Source organism: Muntiacus reevesi, chromosome 21, assembly GCF_963930625.1.
Source record: "Muntiacus reevesi chromosome 21, mMunRee1.1, whole genome shotgun sequence".
Lineage (NCBI taxonomy): Eukaryota > Metazoa > Chordata > Mammalia > Artiodactyla > Cervidae > Muntiacus > Muntiacus reevesi.
Genome location: NC_089269.1, coordinates 13,704,589 through 13,729,704, shown reverse-complemented (window position 1 = coordinate 13,729,704; position 25,116 = coordinate 13,704,589). Strand labels below are relative to the sequence as shown.

Below are 25,116 nucleotides of genomic sequence, written 5' to 3'. Positions count from 1 at the left end.
CATAATGTTGATTTTCCCCCTTGACAATCATGATTTCTTTCAGGCTGCAGACAAGACTAACAGGTAAAGAGGAGAAAGTTTGCCTTGATAACTGTCTTGGTTGTCGACTTTTTAGGCTATTTTATGTAAGCCATATTTATCAGCTGAAAAAGCAATTTATTAACATTTTTTTAAAAATGATTTTTTTCCACAAGAAAGCAGGTTCCCCCTTTCTGTTTCTCCATATCTAATCTTTATGAATCCCTTTTTAAATATTTTTTCCTGTGTGGGTCTATAGTATGTATAATTCCTTTCTCGATTCACTGATTTTTCCTTGTAAGTAGAATGTGTGCGTGTGTGTGTGTGTGTGTGTGCAGCCCCTTTAATTTTCTTGTCCATTCAGTATTCTGTCCCTCTATTTGAAATGGCAAGCAAGACAGGGGCAGTTTGTGAATCAGCCAGGAGCAAGGATGTTTCCTGCTGATATGATCACATCCAGCTGTTGTTACTTTCCATTGCTGAAACTAGAAAAGGACAGATGACAAGACAAGAAAATGCAGGAGTTCATCTCCCATTTTATAAAAGTCAGTAGAGTTGAGAAGATCTACTCACTTCTCTCTGAAAAGCAATTATAAGAGGGCGAGTAGAAGGGGAAAAAAAAAAAAACAACACTACCACCTATGTCTGAACATACTACATTTAAAACACTATCAAGCTGAAAATACATTTCTTAATTTAGACCAAATTGGACTTAAACATAACCAAAGCACATTCAAAGCTTACTTTCCTGACTCAGGGGATGGCCAATAGGCTACGCACATGTTCAGCTTTAGGTCAGAAGTTCAAGTCAATGCCGGTTTGAGTGACAATAAGGCCAAAGGCTCTTCAAGGACTCAAAACAAGCCTCAGTTCACAGCAGAGCACAGAAGAGTTCACCTCTAAATCATTAATTGGCAGCCTCAGTAAAGTGAAGCCAAGCATGAAATAGCTAGAGATTAAACTATTACTCTAGCCGTCTTCCCTCAAGCAGTCCAGCACAGGAAACTGGAGTGATGAGGGTGGGGTGGAGGTGCCACTTTGGATTTTATCATAAAAGCGGTGGGCAGCCCTTGAAGGATTTTAAGTGAGAGAACAGCCTGATCACATTTGCATTTCTGAAACATCACTCCAGGGCTGATTTAAACTGAAAGTGTGAAACAAGGATCAAGACAGGAAGCAGGGACTGTCAAATGTTGGCAGCAAGCCAACCTAGGAAAGGTCAGGGCAGAGAAACAGGAAGAATGTCATCCCCTGGAACACCAGGAGTTAAGAACTGACCTGCGGAGAAGTACGCAAAGGAGACAGAGAAAAAACAATCAGACAGGTAATGAGGAAAGTAGGAAGGAGCAGTATCTTAGAAGCCAGAAAGGGAAACAGTTCCAAGGAGTTTAATGTCCCAGGCTCCACAAAGCACCAGTAGGATAAAAACGAAGTGTGTCCATTGGATTGAACAACTCTGCACTTAGGAATTCACGGGTGGCCTTTGCAAGTGCGTTTTCAGTAACCTTGTGTAAGACAGACATGATGGGGGAGCAATGAACATGAGGTCAGAGGGAAGAGCAATACCAAGTACCACGTCCAATACTGGTTTCTCAAAAAATCTGTCTCTGAAGAGAAAAAGAAGTAGCTGGAGAAAGTGTTTCTTGGGCTTTATTTTTGTATGTTTTCATTGAAGAGACAAGTATGCTTTGATGTTGGGGAGAAAGTGCCGCTAGGATGTGGACTGAGTCTGAAATGATTTAACCTGGGCGTCTTGTGGTGCAGGGTGAATGGACTCCACAGCCAGCGCCCGCCAGCAGAGCTCTCTGACTGTTCCATGACCGTAGAACCGGGCAGGTAAGAGCCTTCTGTTTGAAGAAAAGCAGAGAAAGAATTCTTCCCTGCTTTTTCAAGATAATAAATGTTCATAATATTTGGGAAATAATGATAACGAATCTAAGATGAGAAGATACCAAAAAGTACAAATGATCCAGAGTTCAAGTCCACATGAGGGCTCGTATCTGAGGGCTAGGCATTGTGGTTTAACGGGGTATGTGCAATAAGGCCAGAGAAAGGCAGGCTCCGTGATGGCACATCACAGCCGGGCCAGGAGCTGGGCTTTATAGAAAGTTAGCAGTTTTAATTGAGTTCTAAACTCTAAGCTTTGGGGGTCCAGTTGGAAGTCTTTCTGACTGATTTGCTCTCCTTGTTTCTGACAAAGACATATATGCTACAGATTTTGCTCTCAGTATACTTTTGTTGGAAAACAAAAGGAACCAGAGTTATATGGGTATCATGCCTGAACCTTTATCAGCATTCTTGTTTTCAAAGCAGCCTGAGTTACCAATTTCCATCCCCTCACTTCCAGTGCCATCCACCCACCCTGATCCTAGAGCACTGAGGCTGCTTGGGGGAAAGAGATGTGGTAGGTTGAAGGACGGCAGTGTTAGCAACAGGATGCCTGGTTTGTCTTATGCTTACAAAGCTGTGACATTGCCCCTCCATCGCCAAAATTCCAAATCTAGTCTCCCTTCGCCGAGTGATGTTAGACTAAGGAGATGTGTTGGAGCATAGAATTGCAATCTGTGCTCCCATGTACATCTCAAACAGGTGAAGGAGTCTAAGACTATAATCCACAGCAGCTCCTATTAAACTCTCCTGTATCTCCTTTTCTCTACAATCCCCCAGCTTCCAAGGTTCTCTCACATGCCTGCACTGACATAACTCTCTCACCCACTAGGTCCCCATGGTTTTTATTCCACTCTAATTGCTTTTTTTCTCAAGAATTCACCCAAGGAGCTTTTATCTCTTCTCCTGACAGTGTACTAATAGGGGAAAAAATTAAGGTGATGAAAAAGGAGGAGGAAGGCTGAAACCCACAGCTTAATAATTTTATATGAGTGATACTGGAAATTTCATAAACCTTAATTTTTCTTTCAAAAGACAGAATACCCAATAGAAAAAAATCATTGGTCAGAGAAGGCTTTTATTATTTGAAACAGCCACTCCAAATAATGCTGACTTTCTTGTGCCTGACACACCGCCATGGGAGTATTCAGAGCTCTGTGAAATCCCCAGTCTTACTTTCTCGCCTACTCAAGAAAGTATGTGGTTATATAGGTGAATGTAGTGATATTATAAGTATAGACTTAAATCCAATTGATTGTAAAAAATAATTTGAGAAAGTACCTTGGTAATATAAGCAGTCGTCCTTTCATGAATGAATTTCAAGACACCTTCACTTTCATTCACAGCACAGTGATATCTTATAACTTCTTTTTGAAGAAGTATCTGTAGCTATCACATGATTCCCAGCCCCTAGGAGAAAGACCCAGCCTGAGGCCAAGGCTCCATAGAGAATGGCAATAGGAGCAGCGCCTGTCCATGCCCCTTGAAACACTCCCTTTCCCCTGACCCTCAGGATACATCTTAGAGTTACTCCCAACCCCAAGCACGCATATTACCATGGAATCCAGAGTTACATCTGGGCCAATAGTTTAATATGAAGAAGCGGCTGTCACTCCCCACCCCACCCACATTGTCCTGCATGCTCACTCTCCAAGCTCCTCAAGCCCTAACCCTGTTTCCTCTTTACACCAGAACCCGCTTGAGTGCCCTAGGCAGAAGTCAGCTGGCCAGAGTCATTTTGGACACTACTGCAGTGCAATAGGAAAATAGCTCTTTCTTCCAGTCCCTGCTCCAGATCACCAGAATGTCACAGAGAATTTTACAGATTATGGGCTCCTTGAAAGCATCAGCTATAAGGGAGCATTCAGAAAAAGGCAGCATTTGACCAGATGGACCAGTCCATGACAGAAATCATATTCCACCCAAGCCAAGGCAGAAAGGAATATTCTCATTACCTGCTGGGCCATAGTTAAAGATTTTATAATATTTACCTTCTTAGAAACTGGACCCGCCACTTGCCTCAGTACATGTAAGTCAACTGTTGAACTTTCAAGCACTTGATTTCCAGTGATGTATGAACCATGAAGGTAGGGAAAAGCTCAAATCAATATCATCTGCTTTACAGAACTTCAAGTAAACATTATAAGGCTAAATTGTACTACCTCCCTCCATCCGATTAATAAAGCACCTATAATGCTGTCTTCTGAGGGCAATAACTTTCAACAATTTGATATAAATGCTTCCGTTCATTTTTTAAAACATCTTGCTAAGTGCTGCCTAGGCTATCCATAATTCCCACTTATTAAATTGTTTATAAACCAAGTAATGGACAACTTGTTCTGTTTAATGTTTATAACTAGTACTTTTAATGTTGTTTCTCATGACAGAGAAATCACAGGCTGGCCAAAACCAATGCAACTGAGTGATAAACAAAGCTTTGTGGATGAAAGATAGACTATTAAATATTAATCAGGAAGTGTGAAACTTCTACCCATTAGAAAATCTAAATTCAACTCACATGAACTGTTGCCACAATATGATAATAATACTGATGCCAATATCAATGCTAATACTGATAGAAATTACTATCATCATTATCTACAGTAATTATTACTGCTGTTTGTTGAGAACCTACTATGAGCCAGTCATTGTACTAGGCATGTTTATCTGTCATGTCATTTAATCCTATTATCTCCATCCTTCATGTGAGAAATCAGAAACTCAAAAGAGGCTAAATTTCCCAAGGGTACATAGTAAATTTAGAAAACTCAGCAGCAAAAAAAAAAAACAAACAACAAAAAACTAAAAAAAAACAAGAAAACTCAGCAGCAGCCATAGGACTGGAAAAGGTCAGTTTTCATTCCAGTCCCAAAGAAAGGCAATGCCAAAGAATATTCAAACCACTGCACAATTGCATTCATTTCACATGCTAGCAAAGTAGTGCTCAAAATTCTACAAGCTAGGCTTCAACAGTACGTGAACTGAGAATTTCCAGATGTTCAAGCTGGATTTAGAAAAGGCAGAGGAACCAGAGATCAAATTCCCAACATCTGTTGGATCATAGTAAAAACAAACGAATTCTAGAAATTCTCATTTCTGGAATTGAAATGAGAAGTCAGTGCTTCATTGACTACATTAAAGTTTTCGATTGTGTGGATTAAAACAAACTGTGGAAAATTCTTAAAGAGATGGGAATATCACACCATCTAACCTGCCTCCTGAGAAACCTGTATGCAGGTCAAGAAACACCAGTTAGAACTGGATATGGAACAACAGATGGGTTCCAAATCAGGAAAGGAGTATGTCAAGGCTGTATATTGTCACCCTGCTTATTTAACCTATATGCAGAGTACATCATGCAAAATTCTGGGCTGGATGAAGCACAAGCTGGAATCAAGCTTTCCGGGAGAAATATCAATAACCTCAGATACGCAGATGATGCCACCCTTATGTCAGAAAGCAAAGAGGAACTAAGAGCCTCTTGATGATGAAAGAGGAGAGTGAAAAAACTGCTTTAAAACTCAACATTCAAAAAACTAACATCATGACAAATAATTGGGGATACAATGAAAACAATGACAGACTTTATTTTCTTGGGCTCCAAAATCACTGCAGGTGGTGACTGCAGCCATGAATTTAAAAGACGCTTGCTCCTTGGAAGAAAAGCTATGACAAACCTAGAGAGCGTATTAAAAAGCAGAGCAGAGACATTACTTTGCCACCAAAGATCCATATAGTCAAAGCTATAGTTTTTCCAGTGGTCATGAATGGATGCAAGAGTTGGACCATAAAGAAGGCTGAGTGCCAAAGAATTGATGCTTTTGAATTGTGATGTTGGAGAAGGCTCTTAAGAGTCTCTTGGACTGCCAGGAGATCAAACCAGTCAATCCTAAAGGAAATCAACCCTGAATATTCATTGGAAAGACTGATGCTGAAGCTGAAGTTCCAGTACTTTGGCCACCTGATTCAAAGAGCTGACTCATTGGGAAAGACCCTGATGCTGGGAAAGATTGAGGGCAGGAGGAGAAGGGGATGACAGAGGATGAGATGGTTGGATGGCAACATGGACTCATTGGAGATGAGTTTGAGCAAGCTCCAGGAGTTGGTGATGGACAGGATAGCCTGGCATGCTGCAGTCCATGGGGTTGCAAAGAGTCAGACACAACTGAGTGACTGAACAACAACAACACGCAGCAGGTAATTACTGAGTCAGGAATTTGAGTGAGAGCTACCAACCGCAAAGCCTGTTCTTTCCACTGCAGAGTATACAGTCATCCAAAATTGTGAGATTTTTTCCAGTACTTCAGTTTCAGAAATATGATTATTGGAAAACAAGATACATTTTTGCATCTCCAGATAAATGTTATCTGGACTTCTCAGACTTCATAGATGAAGTGTATAAAAGTTCCAAAAAGAATTTGTAGCAGTGCACAGCCTGTTATTTTATGTTCTGCTAAGCAAATACAGGAAAAAAAACATAAATATGCCCTCTCATGGACATAAGAAGGAAACACATTGTCTATATATTCCTTCCACATCCTCTTGCAGTGCTTGGCCACTTGAAGAGCATTACTTGAAAAAAGAAAATAGTAACTACAACAAAATAAAGAAATGGAGAAAATGTAGCAGCCACATAGTTTCAGAATTACATCCTCAGGCATTTTTGTAGATTGAATTTTTCCAGTGTTGGCAAATATCTGCTCTGCTTCTTTTCCTTGATATGGCAAACATTACTTTCTCACAGAGCCCGGATGCTTCCTCTGTATCCTTTTTAAGACCACATTTTGATTACCGCTGGCAATGAATTGTTGTTGACGTGTGAAATGAAATCTATTTCTGTCCCTCCGTGTGTCCTCCATTGTTCAGTCATGTCCGACTCTTTGCGACCCCATCGACTGTAGCCTGTCAGGCTCCTCTGTCCACTGAATTTTCCAGGCAAGTATACTGGAGTGGGTGGCCATTTCCTTCTCCAAAGGATCTTCCCAACCCCGGAATCGAACCTGAGTCTCCTGGGTCTCCTGCATTGCACACCAATTCTTTACCCACTGAGCCATCAGGAATTATTTACATATAAAAAATGGACTTTGCTTGAGGTCCAGTGATGTTACTCAGAGTGTAGTGACCATATGCTGAGAACTCTACTCAGAATGTGGGAAATAGTTAAACAATATTATTTCTACCCTGTATCTATCCTTCCTAATATTCAAACATATCTCCAATTTTAAACTGAAGAACAACATAATTTTCAAATTTGCTTCGAATTTCCTTCCTTCATACTTTTTACCAGTTATCATCCTTATTATGAGAATTGAATAATGTCAATTAAAAAAACCTGATGACTTACTGAAAATAAAAGGCTGACAAAAAATAAATCATGCTCCCAATTTAGCACTGTGGAGAGTCAGATTATTTGGAACAAAGAGATATTGCCCAAAAGCATGCATTAGTCACAAGATTTATGGCATGGTTCTATGCATTTAGGAATTTTATAACATCTTGGGCAAAATCACACTCTGAAATTTTTAAAGAATATCAAAAGTTTTCATTAATTGAGCTTGTTTTCAAGTTGACAGTTAGGCCTAATTATAGGGAGGGCAGTGTTTTCTTTTTTTAGCTAATTAGATAAATTCTTCCTTCAAAAGATAGGTAGATAGTGTGTGTAGTAGACTGTTTTATTTGGTGGTGGTTTAGTCGCTAAGTTGTGTCTGACTCTTGCGACCCCGTGGACAGGGGGTCTGCCTGCCTCTGTCCATAAGATTCTCCGGGCAAGGATACTGGAGTCACTGCCATTTCCTTCTCCAGGGGCCCTTCCCAACCATGGAATCTAGTCTGAGTCTCCTGCATTGCAGGCAGATTCTTTACCAACTGAGTATGTGGGAAACCAGATTGTTTTATGGATTCACTAAATAATGGGAAGTGTAGTCCCTTGGTCATGAGATGAGAAACTCATGTAAAGATAGTGATACTGAATAAACTAAGTGTTGTTGTGATTCTAGGTCCCCTAACCCTGTGCTGTCTCCCTCGCCTTTAATTTCCTACCCTTCACTCTATTGAAACCTATTGTTGTTCAGTTGATAGTTGTGTCCGACTCTTTGCAACCCCATGGAATGCAGCACGCCAGGCTTCCCTGTCCTTCACTGTCAAACTCATGTCCATTGAGTCAGTGATGCCATCTAACCGTCGCATCCTCTGTCGTCCTCTTATCCTCCTGCCTTCGATCTTTCCCAGCATCAGAGACTTTTCCAGTGAGTCAGCTCTTCACATCAAGAGGCCAGTGTATTGGAGCTTCAGCTTCAGCATCAATCTTTCCAGTGAATATTCAGGGTTGAAACCTATAAAGAGAGACATAAACAAACATTTTTGCAATACAGGGAATAATCTAAATAAACAACATATTCATTAATAGGATGACCATTTTAGCAATAGATTCTTACTATTCCATTTAATGAGTTAAATGAAAATAAATTCTTCATCATAAATCACATTAGGTCATGGACAAAACTTTTCTGCAGAGGATATTCACATCTTAATTGTCACTTATTTAATGAATTCCTTTAGTACTTTTAGCATTATGCTAAGGTCTACAGAAAATAGAAAGAGATATGAGATATGATTCCTGCCCTCAGGGAGTTTTAACTTACTCTTAAAATTCTTCCATCGTATGGGGTTTTTCCCAAGGAAGTAATTCAACTGAAGCATAAAGATACATGCTCTATAATTAGATAATCATCTGCAATAAATTTAATAAGATTGATAGCAATTTAAGAGTCTGACTCAGGGAATTAACAAATTATTAACCATCAACACATAGAATATTATACACTCACTTGAAAATGAGCTATGAAGACCATGGAAAATATTCATCAACATATGAAATACAGCAATACAAATAGAATGGACACTATCTGTAGACCTCTGCTAACGATATATAAAGGTAAGAACTAAAGGAAGAAGTTGTGTTAGAGTGGTAAAGGAAGAAAAGCCTTTAAGAATGTGGTAGTTTCATATTAAAATAAGATCCTGTCTTGAAAGTGTTTCTCAAAGTATAACTTTCCTTGAACCATTTTGGATAGATTTATTACTTTTATATTTACATGATGAATATAAAATATGGAAAAGGTTTGAGGAGAAAAACCTCCCTGCTTTTTAATGGTAGTTTGATACCTACTGGTAACCTAAGAACTTTCTAAATTAAAATACCAGTACTATTACAAACTCAAAGGGCCTGTTAGAATAAAAACTTTTCAGCTATCAGTTCCATTCATTTTTACATATTTAGATGTACTGAGAATATGTTTATTGTACCTTTAACTATACCATTACCTCTTCTAGCTATATTCTAGCCCTTTCTCTGATCTAAATTGACCATAATTTATACCTGGTAGAATTTCCTCTAATTGTGCTCCCTCCTCATTTTTCTGAAGAAAGTAGTAGACCTTTGACCTTCTGTTCTACAGTATGTACTTTTTTTTTACATAGCTGCAGGTTTTGCTGTAAAGACATTTCTCAGGTGGACAGCTCCCACTAATCACCCAATAGCAGAAATTTCTACATGCTCAGCAAATAGCAGACTGAGTTTATCATTGTACATGGTTGATAAGAAAGGGCATTTATTGTTTATTAGGTAATATTCCAGAGAATTCATGTGAGGGTGATGGTACCCAGCCCTCAAAGCCAGAAAATAGCAGCATTTTTTCAACTTCATTATAAGGTAAGGTGAAAGAAAAGTTATTGCACAGTGGCTGTGAACCATGAGGGGACCTTGACCTTACTAAATCAACTGCCAGTGCAGTCGTATAAAGGCCAAAGAGTAACTAGGTTACTAAAGATGTGCGGAGGAAACAGGAATTACAGTATTGAAACAGTCCAAGAGCAAACAGTGGCTGCTTTTCAACAGACAAATTGGCCATTTAAGTCATTTAGTGTACAGAATGTCCTTCTGTGACCTTTCTCCATTTTATGTCCTTTAAGGACACAAAATTAGCAAATAACTTTTCCACTCACCAATTATATGAATTGTGAAAACTTGAGTTCTCTCAGGAGAGAGACGTGAAAATCATCTGACTATGTCGGCATCAAGAATGGTATATAGGAGTATGAATGGAAACACCTAAACTCATGCTTTTAATTTTGTTCAGTTTCGACAGATTTCTCAGGTGAGTAATTAAAAGACAGGAGAGTCACAGTGTTTTAAAATAGAACGTTCAGCTTTCTAATGTACGTGTTTTTATTTATGACAATTAGCAATAGGTGTACCCTGGTCTTTTTGATACTAAACTTGGTCAGTGAACTCTTCTCTGAAATATGTTCCATAGGAAACTGATTAGAACATTTAGGAGAATAGTGCAAAAGCTATTCTGAATCCTCTTCTGGATCCATACTGCACATTAGGATAGTAAAAACAAAGAAATGCCACAATTTAAAACCCTGTTTAACTCTGTTTGCCATGGATACCTTTATTCTTATTTACATGTAAACTTTTATTTGATAATTCTTATTCATATAAACACCTCTAGGAAACTAAGAAATATAGCAACAGGCAAAGTGCCTGTTGGCAGATGCCATGATATCTTTCAACTTTTGAACATAACTAAACTTTGTCTTGAATCCTTCTGATATTAATTAGAATGAAACAGTCCATAATCAAATAGCACTGCCATTTTTAGTACAGGAAAATAAAATGTGACTTAACAGCCACCAAAATAGGAAATACGGTAACAGAATCGAGTACTGGTAAAAAGAAGTCACTATGAAGCGTCACCAGACTCCATATGGACTACAGCACTGTACAATCACAATCACAAGTGCAATTAGTTTATGCAGATTTTAGTTGTGTAGAAAGAGCAATAATCCCAAATTTCCCTGTCATCCTTCTTCACCCCATGCCTACCTTCAGCTAGAATCCAGTTTAGAAAAATAGAAGTCAATATAAAATCAAAGTCAGAAGTGAATTTTAGGTCTTTAGTAGGAACTTTGTCCTAAATAATTCCAAGGGGCAACTTTCAGGGTCTTCAGGAGTCATACGGTGTACAAGTTGTTTGGCTGTGTATTACGTCTCTGGCTTTTGTGCTCCTTAAAGATCCAGGTTCTGGTGATTTAAGGGTAATTTAAAGGATTTTTAAGGGTAATTTTGGTTGTTCAAGAGTTTCCATTTTCACTTTATATATTGACCTTAGAGTTTAACTCCAACTCTCATATAGTTTTTTTTATTAATTTATTTCTTAATTGAAGGATAATTACTTAACAGAATTTTGTTGTTTTCTGTCAAACCTCAGCACAAGTCAATTCTAGGCTTATATAACTTGCATATGCCATTCTGCTTTAGTGGAGGAATTCTTATTCATATGGTTTAATCATACGTGCTCATGTGTTATTGGTTTGTATTTTAAGATGAAATAGTTCAAATATGAATAATATTTGAAAACTATCATGATAAAATATTAACAATATAAATATTAAAAAATGGATCTAGTTAAGTCTTTGTGGATTCTGTTATCCTTTAAACTTTATAAAAAATTAAAAGCAAAGTAAATGAGAGTTGGATTATCCTTCAATATTCAATATAAAAATAATTCAGTAATTTACTTATGGTGGGAAATTTTTTATTACTTAGAAAATACTGATTGACTCAAACACCAGACATAAAATAATGTTTATCATTTGATATAAACTCTAGACCTAATAATTTTTGAAATAATATACTTATTATCCTAAAGGGATGATAAAGCACATTTATTGTTATTATAAAAGCATTCATATCAGTTATTTTTAACACCATACAAAATGTTTTTAATATTATTTTTCAGGTATTTCAGTAAGGTAAACAATATAGTTTATTATTAGAATATCTTAAATATACAATTCTGAGTTATTTTTACTATAATTTCTAAGGTTATTTCTGCTTTTATTCTCTTTATCTGACTTTAGCTTATATAAAACTACTTTTGTGTATATAGACATATATACACACATTCACTAGCCTTTTCAAAATAATACTTTTATATTATTTTTATATTAAAACTTCAAAAATGTCCCCAACTGAAATACCCTTTGCATGAGATCTTAGGAACAGAAATACAGAATTCCATACATGTGAACTAAGTCGCTTCAGTCATGTCCGACTCTTTGGACCCTATGGACTGTATCCCACCAGGCTCCTCTGTCCATGGGATTCTCCAGACAAGAATACTGGAGTGGCTTGCCATGCCCTTCTGCAAGGGATCTTCCCAACCCAGGGGATGAACCTTAGTCTCAAGTCTCGTGCTTTGGCAGACGGGTTCTTTACCCCCAGTGCCACCTGGGAAGCCCCAGATTTCCATATCACTTACTCTAAGACCCATCCGTGGCAGATTCTTTTTTCTTGCCAACCTGAAATTTCACTGATTTTCTTTAGTTTTGTGCTTTATTAATGTCTGTGCTTTTGGCTGTATTACCCTATGCTTGGATATATGTAAATCTTATTCATGAAATTGAGCTCTGTGACAACAGAAATTACTTTTTAATAAATAATAAATTTTTGTTGAATGCTTGAGAATAAATGAGGTCTTCACCTATAAATTCACCATTAAAAAGAGAAAGGGCTCTCATAGTAAATGTGAAAAAGGCAATAGGGCATGAATTCAATGGAAGGTCAGAAAGTGTATAAGTGAATAGCCTGTGGCTAGTTGTCTTTTGAGGGGCTTTTCTTCAAGTTTGAAAGCACAATTTCATGCAAGAGAAAAAAGTAAAGAGATTTTAACAAGACACCTCAAGTATAAAGACCTAGTAGTGGCAAAAAGTAGGAAAAGACAAAAGAAACTGACAAGCGAAATTGACCAGATAAAAGTGGCTGATTTGAATATGATGGATCATTTTTAAATCTAGTTCTATGGAGGATGAAACATTTGTTGTGAGAATATTGTAAAAATTAAAAATAAAGTTGGGTATTTTTTGCTTTATCTGTTTTTTAAATGGTCTCCATGCTTGTTTGTTTCTTTCCTTATAGAATGCCAGACTCCCCTAGTGAAGTTCCCGAATATCCTTTGTTTGTGACAGTCGGTGACTGGCTGGATTCTATAAAGATGGGGCAATATAAGAATAACTTCATGGCAGCGGGGTTTACAACTTTTGACCTGATTTCAAGAATGAGCATTGAGTAAGTGGGGCTGGGTTTGTTACTATATTCAGATATCCACTTAGGAGATTATAAATTCAAATACTATTTCTTTATCAAGAATACCATAGTTAAACTACCTTTCCTAACACTAGTATGGCATTTCCATATCTTTCCTCACCATTTCTGATAATCATTCTAGTGAAAGTTAGGCATTATACTTTTAACTATTTTCCTTTGAAAGAATATGTTTAATTCAAATAATTATTTAAAGATTTTAAATGCTGTCTGAAATGCATATTGCTCTTGTTCACATCATAGACTTTGCATCAATATAGTTTTACCTCAGCAAATTATTTATGATTCATGTACACTAAATCAATTACTATTACATTCATCAAATATTACAATTGTAATAATATAATATTATGTTTTCTCAGAGTTTTGTCTCTATATTACAATGGTGTGGCATTTTTCCACTTTCTCAAAGATTATCATTTCCTGAGTGCAGTGAAAATACTCAACATATGTTTAAAAGACAGATAACTAAAACTAGTAGGTTGACCATGTGAAATTGCCATTGCTTTAAAATATTAATAGTAATAGCAATTTCATACTGCTCAACATGATACAATGGCATTTTTTCAGATTATTGAAAGACCAAGACCATGGCAATTCAAATGGAGTTCACATTATATTTTCTATCCTGCATGCTGACTATTTTGCTGATACTGTTAAAAATTTATTTATTTGCATAAATCCCCCGGACTTATGAAATGTCTGAACATGACGTCGGTACCTGAATTCTTTGTACCTTTAAACTTGAGGTCGACTTGACGCGTTCTCTGGCACCAGTGTAAAGAATAAAGTAACAAATTCCTGTTGTCCATTTATATCTCTGCTTCCACACTCATTTTACCAGATATGAAAGTTGTGGCAAATATGATATGTGCTCGTTTCCTATATCCAAATGTATCTTTCCTCTCTGCCACACTTACCAGACCTAAATGTTCATGTTCTCTCTGTCTCTCCATCTCTCACAGTGATATTAGAAGAATTGGAGTCATACTCATTGGACACCAGAGACGAATAGTCAGCAGTATACAGACTTTACGTTTACACATGATGCACATACAGGAGAAGGGGTTTCATGTATAAAAGTACTACAAGCACCTCTGTTTTGTGCCTCGGTATTTCTAAAATGAAAGATATCCTCTCTACTACCCTCTCTTCTGGTTCTCCAAACATCACGTCACAAACTGCAGTCTCCTCTTCAGGCTACAGGCACACATACCTTTTGTTTATACTTCCAACCTGGATTTAAAAATCACTCTTCATAGCTCCGCTCCGAATAACCTGCAGATAAAACCCTGGCGCACTGCAGATTATCACTACACGTGGTAAATAACTCAGCATGGATGTGTAACTTTGTATAACTGCATTTCAGAAGTGTTCAAGGACTTAATCCAAAGGAATTTGGGGTTAAAGATGTATTTAGAGTTTGATGGTAGATGAAAAAGAAATAGTTGACCTTTCATGTTTTGTGATCAAGTATTTTCCAAACTGACATGAATATTTATTTTTTAGATAATTATATTCAACTCTGTGGGTCATATTGTTACTTTATTCTACAATTCTTTACCTGTCGATGCCTGATATTGTTAGAATTGTTTGCAGAAAAGATCAATGATTTCATGTAGTGAATTCTTTTCAAGTGTGACTATGGTGAGATGGGAGTTATCAAGGGGGAGAGAGGGAGAAACATACTGTGCTTCTAAAACTTCTAAGTCTTGGTTTGTCTCTCTTTTTTTTTTAACTTGATAGTGTCTTTCATATGTCATAGTAGGAGGTAGTTTAGAGGCTTTCCCATCTAATTTTTTTTTTACTATCAATATGTTTCTCTACTGCATTATAAAGATCACACCTGGAAAGACCAAGAGTAAGTCCATTGCTCTAGAGGCTTTAAATAGAGAGACACATGGAATAAATCCATGACTGTTCCCTTGGTTTATCTTCATAAATTTGCGAGAGTAATTATCAAAGCATTGAGAAAATTAATTATTCTCAGCAGAATTGCTTTGAATAAAAGATCTAAGAGTATAGTCTTAGATAAAATGTAAAAAGATTTAATTTAAACAGAATTTTATGATAGTTATATGGTGGCCTAGGAACATAAACACATAGAGCTAGTCTAATACTGGTACATTTTGCAAGGTTAAGAATTTTTGTTTTGTTCATGAAAATAAGTTACATGAACATGCTGAGCTATTTTCCAAACCTTCCAAGGTACAAGTATGCCATCGCATACACCAAAGAAGGTATAAAAAAAGCATAAATGAATTGTGTGCAATCTGAATCCTTGCTACAGTAACATAAAAATATAAATACAGCTAAGGTGTGTTGTTGCCATAATCTTCTGGAGGCTCCAACAACAGGCAAATATACTTTTCACTGAACTAAGTTGAGTCAGCTTATCAAAACAGCACTGTATTATGAACAAATTCAAGTATAAAATCAGATGTTCCCTGTGAAACTAAAAAAAAAAAAAAAAAATGACTACTGTGCTAGATGGAAGAGTAGCGAGAACGTATTAAGAGGGGGAAAAAAGAGCAAGTTGTCTAAAGATACTGGTTTAATATAAAAATTAGGTTTTATTTGATCTTGGAACTAAAGGTACCCTACACACATTCTCAAATTCCTACCTAAATTACATTTTTTTGGTGATAATAGTTTTCTTGCCATAAAGGAGTCCCTGTTTTTCCTTATTTTAAGATTTGTGGATTGTCCCATTGGACTAGGCCCTTCCATATACTTCTTTTGCTGATTTATCTTCTGATTTTTGTCAACCACAGCTAAATTTTTCTCATTTTAAAAAAAAAGAGAGAGAGATAGAAGGAAGAGTCTTTAAAGTGTCCATTTATAGTACACTGAAAAAGAACAAAGTGGGAAATTCATCACTTTTTAGGTGTGTCAGAAATAGCTAGCAACATTTTTCTAGCTGTCACCCCCGCACAATCATGCATCACTTGCAGGCTGTCTGTGGTTTGCTTGATACATTTACACAGATCTGGATACATTTAGAGAAAATGTAAAATTTCCATATTTACCTATCTTCAAATATATATTAAATAAGAACAGATGTAAAACAGATAAAATTTATTAATCATATATATTTATTTTTATAATGCAACAAAAACATATTTAGAAAGATAAGGAATAGAATAATTATGGTCTTCCATATGACACTGTCAGCAACATCTGTATACTTTGATTAAATAAATTCTATAAAGTATTGAAACGTCTATGGGGTGGGCATTCAGTTCTTGCAAGATTAAAGATCTCTGTTAAGAATTGTTTTTCTTTAAAACTCCAACGATCCTCTTCTATATCTGGTTAATTTATGTTTTTTTTCCCCTCCTAAACATCTTTCTGTAGTATTATAAAACTGCCTTTTCACTTTCTCTCTAACCCCAAATCCTCTTTAAAATTTATGTTGCATTTATATTTTTTAGAAGCGTAAGCATGGTGATCTTTAGTATAAATTTGAACCTCATCATGGTCAGAGCAAGATGTTCAAGATTAAACAGAAACATTAAAAAATAAATATGTCTATTTCTCTATTGCCTACCAATCACAGATTTGAAAATTTTACCTGAAATATTTTGATATTTACTAGTGTACATATTCATTAATTAAAGCTGTTTAATATTCATAAGCATAGAATTTAATAATAGAAAATGAGTAACTCCCATAAGTCACAGTCTTCAGAAATAATCTTTAATAACTAAAATATGCATATATACTCATATATCTGCTTTATTTTAAACTTCCTAGTCTATGTTACTGAGGGGCTTTTTAGATTTTGAAGATTAGTTGAAGGAACCATTATTATTTTGTTGTCTATGTGGTCAGTTTCCAGTCCATAGTTCACTCATTATCTCATAGGATAAGACATAATTGAGAAAAAATGTAAAAACAATGCAGAGATTTATTATATAAATCATTACACTAAAAAAGCCATTGGAAGTTGCAAAGCTTTTGGCTTACTATGAATCAAGAATTATAGCACTTTTGCACTGAATTATGACTGTTGATAAATGTTATGAATGTCATAATAAAAAAAGATTTATCTTCTTTCACCCTGAATTACTCTTAAAATCTATCCAGCTAACACCTGAACAGCTTTAAGGCCCATCTCAGCCCATGAATGGAAAACAAATCCAAATTCAATCCTTGAAAAGCAGTCTTTACAGAAGGTCTTCTGTAATAGGTCTTCTGACGTGATAAAGAATGAATTGCATTACCTATCTCCCAACCACAATTTTCTTAAAAATCCATTTTTATATCTTTCCTAGCAAATTTCTACTCTGTAAAGAAGTAAGTTAAATCTTTTACTTCAAAATGTTCATCAATACTAGGTCTTATTTTTCTATTCCTTTTTAAAATATTCTTCCCCACCCCCTTGATTCTTTTCTCTTTATTCTTCCATCCCATCTTTTTTCTTTTCTCAGCTTCTGCCACTCCACCCATATCCCTATCAACAAAAGAAAAGTAACACAGCAAATCCAAAATATCTTACCGATCTCCCTAGAAGAGGCTGAAGGTGGAGGAAAAACAGGAATGTTGCAAAAGTCATACTTTAATATTTTGGGTCCTGTTGCATAAACAGGAGCATTTGCACATACAGAGTGTATGAGTTCTGGCTTTTGATTAACTGAAAATTAAGTGCTTTGGAAAGTTATTTCAAAACAGATGAAGATGATCCTTTTCTACTGCTTTAGCTAAGGAAATGTATTATTAATTTAAAAGAAAATATTTTAAGAATTAGAAACTGTTATCAAGTCACAGTTGGTATACATCTTTATATAATAAAGATATTAGAAGCAGGTATAATCTCTTCTTTTAGTATCATCACTTCAACTTTTCCAAGCTCCAATTCCGTTAAGTAGAAAAGACTCATTCACATTCAATGTGAAAATATTTTAATTCTTTTTGTATGAAGACTCCAAAAGGTAGATTGATGGTATTCTTCCATTAGAACACAGGGCACTGAAGTCATCCAACTTTTTGTTTTTATGGTCAGCATTTTCAAAAGATTTTTCACTTTTTATGATAATGTTCAATAAAGGCAGTGTAAACTGTAGTTCAGTTTAACAAATATCTACAAGGTGTCTCTTACATGCATAAAATTTTATGGCAAAGATGAGTTTGACTGTACTCTCCTTACCTCTAAGTATCTCTTAAGCTTAAAACTTAGAGCCTATCTGCCGTGTTTGCTGTAATTTCCATGTCACTTAGTTCTTTCCATAGGACAAAAATACATTAAATAAATAAAACGTTGTTTATTTGCAATTGGATTTGCCGTCCCTATGAAAGGAGATACTTTGGACCTCAAAGTTTTTCATAGACGCCTCCACACTTCCTCTGACAGAAGGGAGCACAGTTGTTTGATTCTCTAAGACCGTCTCTCTTGTCACCTACCAGTCGACCCTCCTCAGAGGTCTCATACTGCCACTGTCCGTGGGCAGACTGCTCAGTTCATGTGTAGACTCACTACCTCAAAGCTACCTCCAGTTAGAAAACATCAACCATTTTTTAAAATTACCAATGCTGGGGTGCTCTCCTGCGCAAGCCAATTCACTGGCCCTAGGAAATGTAACAATGAGTATATGACTGCGATGGTTGCATAAAATTCTTTCCAACATGACATATTTAACAAAGGGCTTCCCTGGTGGCTCAGCTGGTAAAGAATCTGCCTGCAATGCGGGAGACCTGGGTTTGATCCCTGGGTTGGGAAGACCCCGTGGAGAAGGGAATGGCAACCCACTCCAGTATTTTTGCCTGGGAAATCCCATGAACAGAGGAGCCTGGCAGGCTGCAGTCCGTGGGGTCTCAAAGATTCGGACATGACTAAGCGACTAAGCATTGCCCAGCACCTATTTAACAAAGGAAAGAAATGATTACTCACAACCAGAGCTAACGTATTACTAGATGAAATAAAGGAAAAGAAAAATCTTACCTTTCAGAAGAGTAAATGCCCCATCTTTCTCTTACGGTTCCCTTAAAAAGACAACTATTAGGCAAGTGTTTCAAAGATTTCTTAGGATAAAATATATTTTTTGTATGTTATAAGAGGATGTGACATGATATACATGTAACCTGAGAGAAAAGACAAAGATCCAGAGGACGATGCAGGTTATCAGAATGTAGTTTTAACGAAGCCTCTTTCTTCTGATTAATAATTAGAATTTCAAATTAATGATGGATTTATATAAAATGTTTTAAAAAGGATATTTACATAGGAAGACTTAGGTTATTTGCTCTCAGTTCAAAAGAGGTAACAAAATCCTGTTGGCGTTGGCAACTTGAAGAGAAGCCAGAATTAATTATATTACTTCACTTTTCATATAAAGTGTAATTGTTGCTCTCTAAATTATTTACTCAGTAATATTTTTTAAGTTGTAATGAATCAGTTTTTATTTAACAGTACATGAATAGATTTGAAGGTTAATTTTAGCCTATCAATGTTGATTCAAAATTAAAAGTGAAACAAAAAATGAAAAGTAAGCTACAATTACTACAGGCAGCAAAGTACTACTAAAAAATAAATTTCAGCTTTTAGAAAAGAAAAATAAACTTCATCTTTTAAAAACACGAAGTGTTGGGTTTATCTTAATAGTACCAAGTCACCTCCTTTTGTTATATTTTTGCACTTGTGCATTGAAAGCAAAGTTTCATTCTAATCAAAATAAAGAAGGTTTTTGCTTGAATTTCCACACTGGTTTATTAGAATTACCAAATCTCTATATTCTTAGAAGAACTTTTGATTTGTTGATTTGTTTCTTTTAAAGAGGAAAATCTCAAAGAAGAATTCGACTATCTTTTAGAGCTAATTAATCCTTAAGAATACAAAAGCATTAAAAGAAAATTACCAGACAGATGAGGATGAAAGATTGCTTTTAAATATATTATATATAAAGATGTGGTATCTACTTTCAATTAGAAAATAAAATACAGATTAACACAATTTCCTGGGAGTTGTAAATTAGAAAAGTATCAGAATTATTGAAATTTTTCTCTCAAGTAAAGCTTTGTTCTCATCCATATTTCTTCACTATTTGTAACCTCAGGCTAATCTTTAATTTGTCATGATAACTTACTTTTGGTTAAGGTAATAACTCAAACTGTAAATCAGAACAACTGAGATATGACTTTAAGGTGTTCAACAAAATAGTAAAAGGAGGACAACACTACTTCAGGATTCTTATTTAGTTAGCATCAGAATTTCCATGTTATTAGCCCTCATGGAAGAGAGAACTGTCCGTAATCCAAAATAATGCATTGTTATAAAGAAAACTCCAAGGACATGAGAATCTTCATTTTTCATATATATAAATCAAATTTTATGTTTAGGCATTATTAACTTTGTAGATAGATGTCATTGTTTTCATGAGTTAAATATAACAAGCAGTATCAATGTGAACATTTCTGTACTAGTTTTTCTACGTTTATAGATCATTGTCCTTGGAACAGTCTTAATTTACCTTTGTTCTAGAAAGGTCAAATATCATTTAATTTTTTGAAATCATGATAGATGGAGTGGATAGTGCTAAATCATAAAAATAAACAAACAATACACCTTTAAGGTTTTTACCTTAGAATGTCATCTTCTGTTGCTTTTATAATAATTTAAGTCTCTCTTCCACAATTAGTAATTTGTAGAATGAAATATATGTATTTAAATAGAAATTGCTTTTCTTAAATTTTCACTTAAACACATCTTCACTCAGTCAGAGAGAAGCCAGAATTAATTACCATCACTTCATTTGTTATATAAAGTATAATTGTTGCGCTCTTTAGAATTATTTACTCAGTATTATTATTAAAGTTGTAATGAAGGTTTTATTTAACTGTACATGTTTTATTTATTGCCACATATTACTACTCAAATAAATCTGCTTAAACGTGTGGTCTTTAGAAACTCTATGACAAAATCAATGACCACTCTTGCTAACAGACTTGTAACTTAACAAGCTTTTTTTTGTCAGTGTGACTGATGTGAGCATTGTTAAAACCAATTTGTTTGAATATCCATTGGTATTTTATCTAGAGTTACTATTGTATTATATTCAAAAGTATCTTTAAAACAACACTGAATTTTCATGGACAATATAAAAATAAAGACTGAGGCTTTTTAAAATGTCTGTACTGCTTGGAAAATAAGGTTTAACATGCATAAATGTTGGTTATTGAAGTGTTTCATTTCCTTTAATTTGATGTTGTTCTTCCTATGCCATGTATATGTATTTAAAGAAAATTGTAATAATATATTTATACAATGCAAAAATCTCATTTTCTTCTTACAGAAATGGAGTTTTGTCATAATTTTAAGTGTTTTAGGTCTCCAAGGGAAAATAATCAAAATGTGAAATGGGAGCATTTGTTTTTTGAAAATGCATAATACCTGAGCATTCCTCACATGAATACAAGTGAGAGTAGATTTTAAAGATAACTATATGTGCTTTATTTATAATATATTATTAATCATTTTGTTAATCATACTTTTTCTTTAGAGTGTATTACTGGGAACTTGAATAGCTTTGCACATCTTTCACAAACTATACTTAGGTTTAATTTTACATGCAGTATAAGCTTTGACAGCTTAATTTTGACTTTTGATGGAATAATTGTTAATTAACAGTCCATGTTTCCTAAAATGTTAGTTATACCTCCTATAATATGTTAGTTATACCTTCTATAATAACCTTATATTTTAAAAAATCAGAGACAGAGCATGAATTCTGAATATGAAAATGGACCACATTCCATTAAAACTGAGGAAAAGACAAAAAGGTAATACAAAGAGGAGTTTGTGATATAACTATTAATTATCCCATTTTAAAAAGCAAACAAAAAATTAATAGAAAACAGTGAATGAAAATTATTGTCGTGTTACTCTTACTGGTAACTTTGAAACTAAAATCCCTTTTGAGGATGAGACTAATATAAATATGTTCACTGATAATTGTTAAAATATGTATTGCTATAAACAGAAATCTTCCCAAAATATCAAAAATTTAAATTTATGTTTAAGTTTATTAATAGGCCAAATGATCACAATTATTAGCATTTCCATATTAATAGTTCTTTTGATTTCTAAAGAACTATTTCATATATAATTAAAGAATTTGCCCTGCAAAATTGAATATCAGACTGTCAAAGCACTTTATAGTTATTAATGATTCACTCCTATTAATAATGATGAAATTTTTCTTGTGCTTTATTAAATGTAAAACAGTGTATATAAGATGCAGGTAAAAATAACTGAGTTGAAAGGGTAGCCTTTTAGAATTAATTTATACTTTTATACAGATACATATAAATGTATAAGATTATGTGTAAAATGTAAATAAGTACTTTTTACACATAGTTTTAAATGTTTAAAATATATGATACCAATGTATTAGTTGTACATTATATCTTATGACCTCTAAATGCTTATATTCTTTCAAGGAGATTGCCTTCTCTTTTCAGTTATTTTAAGTATTAAAAAAAAGAATTGTTTTGTATATTATATTTCCATTCAATCTCTCTAATATTGATTGTAATTTCCCAATTCTCAGAGAAGTTGAAGCCAAAAAACATAACATAGTGGCTAGAAGTTATTATTTTTTAAGTTCTACTATTCTTTTATATAAATTTGGTCATATAGTCCATAAAGTCTGCTGAAGAAAGCAAACACTTTTTCATGAATGGAAATACAAAAAGAAAATCTTCCATTAGACTTTGTATATTCAAAATAGTAAGCATATATTTTTATAGTTATTTTCTAGTTTACTTTTATTCAATTTTTTAAATTTCACTAAATGGAATACTTCAAAAAAAAAAGGTAAAACCCTTCCAATTTTGCATCAATTGCTTGTTTTCTTCAGAGCCTCCAAAAATTCCTTTGAGAAAGCAAGACATTTCCTTCCTCACCATACAATCTTGATCACTCTACCATTAAGTGAAATAGATATCTGTAGTGTAATATAAAGAATAGCAAAAAATAATGATTTGTCCGATTAAAGCTATTTATACCACGGGGAACAGATATAATAAACAAATAAACAAAATTAAAGTAAATCATGTCTGTTTGCTAGTCCAAAACTGTATAATTCTTAATTTTAAAAAGCGTATATACTGATGTACTTTAAATATTTATCCATAAGTCCATTTGTTCATTAACATTTATTAAACACTATCTTGTACCAGTGTCCTATTCTAAACATGGAGGACACAAAGTGCCCAAGCAAAAGCCCCTGTCTCATGGGATTGACCTAGTGGTAAAGATAGACAGTGAAGAAGTACTGGTAAGTGCTGTGCTGAAAATTAAATTAATATTATTGCATAGCATGACTGTGGCTTCTTCTATTAAGAGGTAAGGGAAATCTTCTCTGAATGTGGATGTGATATTTAAACCAATATCTGAAAATCATGAAGAAACAAGTCATGAAAAAATCTGGGGAAATTCCAAGTAGAAGAAACAATTTAATGTGTAGGTTTGGAGTGTTTGAGGGTAGAGAGAGCGGTGTGCTTGGTACACAGTTTATGAGCCAAAGAGAGGCAAAAACAAGATGGAGATCAAAGAACATTTATGAGGCTAATGAGGTAGTTTAAGCAAAAAAAAAAAAAAAGAAAAACGGTAACTTTTGTTAGAGTAGAAGTGATGAAGATGGAGAGAGACAGATGGATATTGGGTATTTTAGAGGCAAAGCATGCTAATGGATTGGGCGCAAGAGTTGAAGAGAGAAAAATCAAGGATAAACTCTACATTTGGAAAATAAGAAACATAGTCAGTGGTGGTGCAAGAGAAGCAGATTTGGAGGGAAAAAGTCAGGAGTTTAGTTTTAGCCATGTAATGCCTGAGATGCCTGTTAAGTATTCAAATGGAGATATCAAGCAGACAGTTGTACATAAGAGTTCCAAGGAGCAATCAAGTCTCAACATCAAGATTTAAAAGTCATCAGTATATACATAGTATTTAAGGTTTTTAAATCACCTAAGAAAAGCCTGTAAGATAGACAAGTAGGCCTTGATTGAGATCCAGGTAGTAGCAATGTAAAAGTTAAGTGGAGAACTAGAAGCCAGCAGAGGACCCTGAGGAGTGTAAGGTAAGGTAGAGAACGAAAAATCCAATTGACCATATGGATTAAATGCTTTAAGAAGTCAAGTTTAGAACCAAGAAATGGCCATGGGGCTTAGGAACATGGACTATTACTAATGATTTTGAGAAGTACAGTCTCTTTGAAGTAGTGAAATTAAAGCCTGATTGAAGTGGATTAGAAGATACTTTAGGAAAGAAAGTGGAGTCAATATCTATAAACAACTCTTTCAAGGAATTTTACTATAAGAAAGCAACCGAAATAGGCGGTAGCTGAGTAACTGGAAGTAGATGTAGGGTCAAGGGTGTGTGTGTGTGTGTGTGTGTTTAGAGAAAGAGTGCATATTTATACACTAATGAAAGTGATCTGGTAGAAAGGGGGAAACTGATTATGCTAGAGAGAATTTAATTAGAAATGGCTTTGAGAGGTAGATTAGGATTCGTGGCGTAAGTAGGAAGGTTAGTTTTGATATGGGGAGACACAAAGAACGAAAATGGGAGGGAAGGAAGAGTGTGACATGCAGCCAGATTGGTAGATTTGTGATAGAAAGGTAAGTATGTCACTATGTGAGTAGTTGCATTTTACCAAGAGATAAAATTCAGTATGGGGAGTGGGAAAGGAGTGAAGGCTGAAGGAGAGATGTGTTAGTAGTTTTAAAGGGGAACGCACATACCCATTTATATACCTATACACATGCATATAGAAACATAGGCGATGGGCATTTGTACATAATACACCACAGGAAAAAAACCTATTGAATAAAATATTTTAAAGCCATTTTTACTAAATATTTTTGAGACATCTTACTTGGACGACTTGAAACTGAAATCTGAGTGTTCCAAAGAAGCTGATAACAGAGTCATTTTTCCATAATGTAGAAATTGAGGACTTGTCAATGTCATAGACACTTTTCATGTGTTATTTTTGTTTATTACAGTAAAAGACAAACATCATGTAGCTATTCTAATTCAAAGT

At 34.9% G+C, this 25,116-nt stretch overlaps 1 protein-coding gene across 2 annotated transcripts in view; it reads left to right on the top strand.

Annotated features, from left to right (window-relative positions):
- Positions 1 to 21,574, top strand: part of EPHA6 (EPH receptor A6) — a 923,948-nt gene extending 902,374 nt beyond the window's left edge. The window contains exons 16-18 of one of the 2 annotated variants that reach the window (XM_065913783.1): positions 1,783 to 1,854; positions 12,890 to 13,039; positions 14,041 to 21,573. In XM_065913783.1, the coding sequence (XP_065769855.1) occupies positions 1,783 to 1,854; positions 12,890 to 13,039; positions 14,041 to 14,155 (337 nt within the window). In that variant the 3' untranslated portion in view covers positions 14,156 to 21,573. Of the gene's footprint in view, positions 1 to 1,782; positions 1,855 to 12,889; positions 13,040 to 14,040 lie in introns of both variants that reach the window. The other variant, XM_065913782.1, reaches the window with a different exon arrangement.
- Positions 21,575 to 25,116: the final 3,542 nt, after the last annotated feature.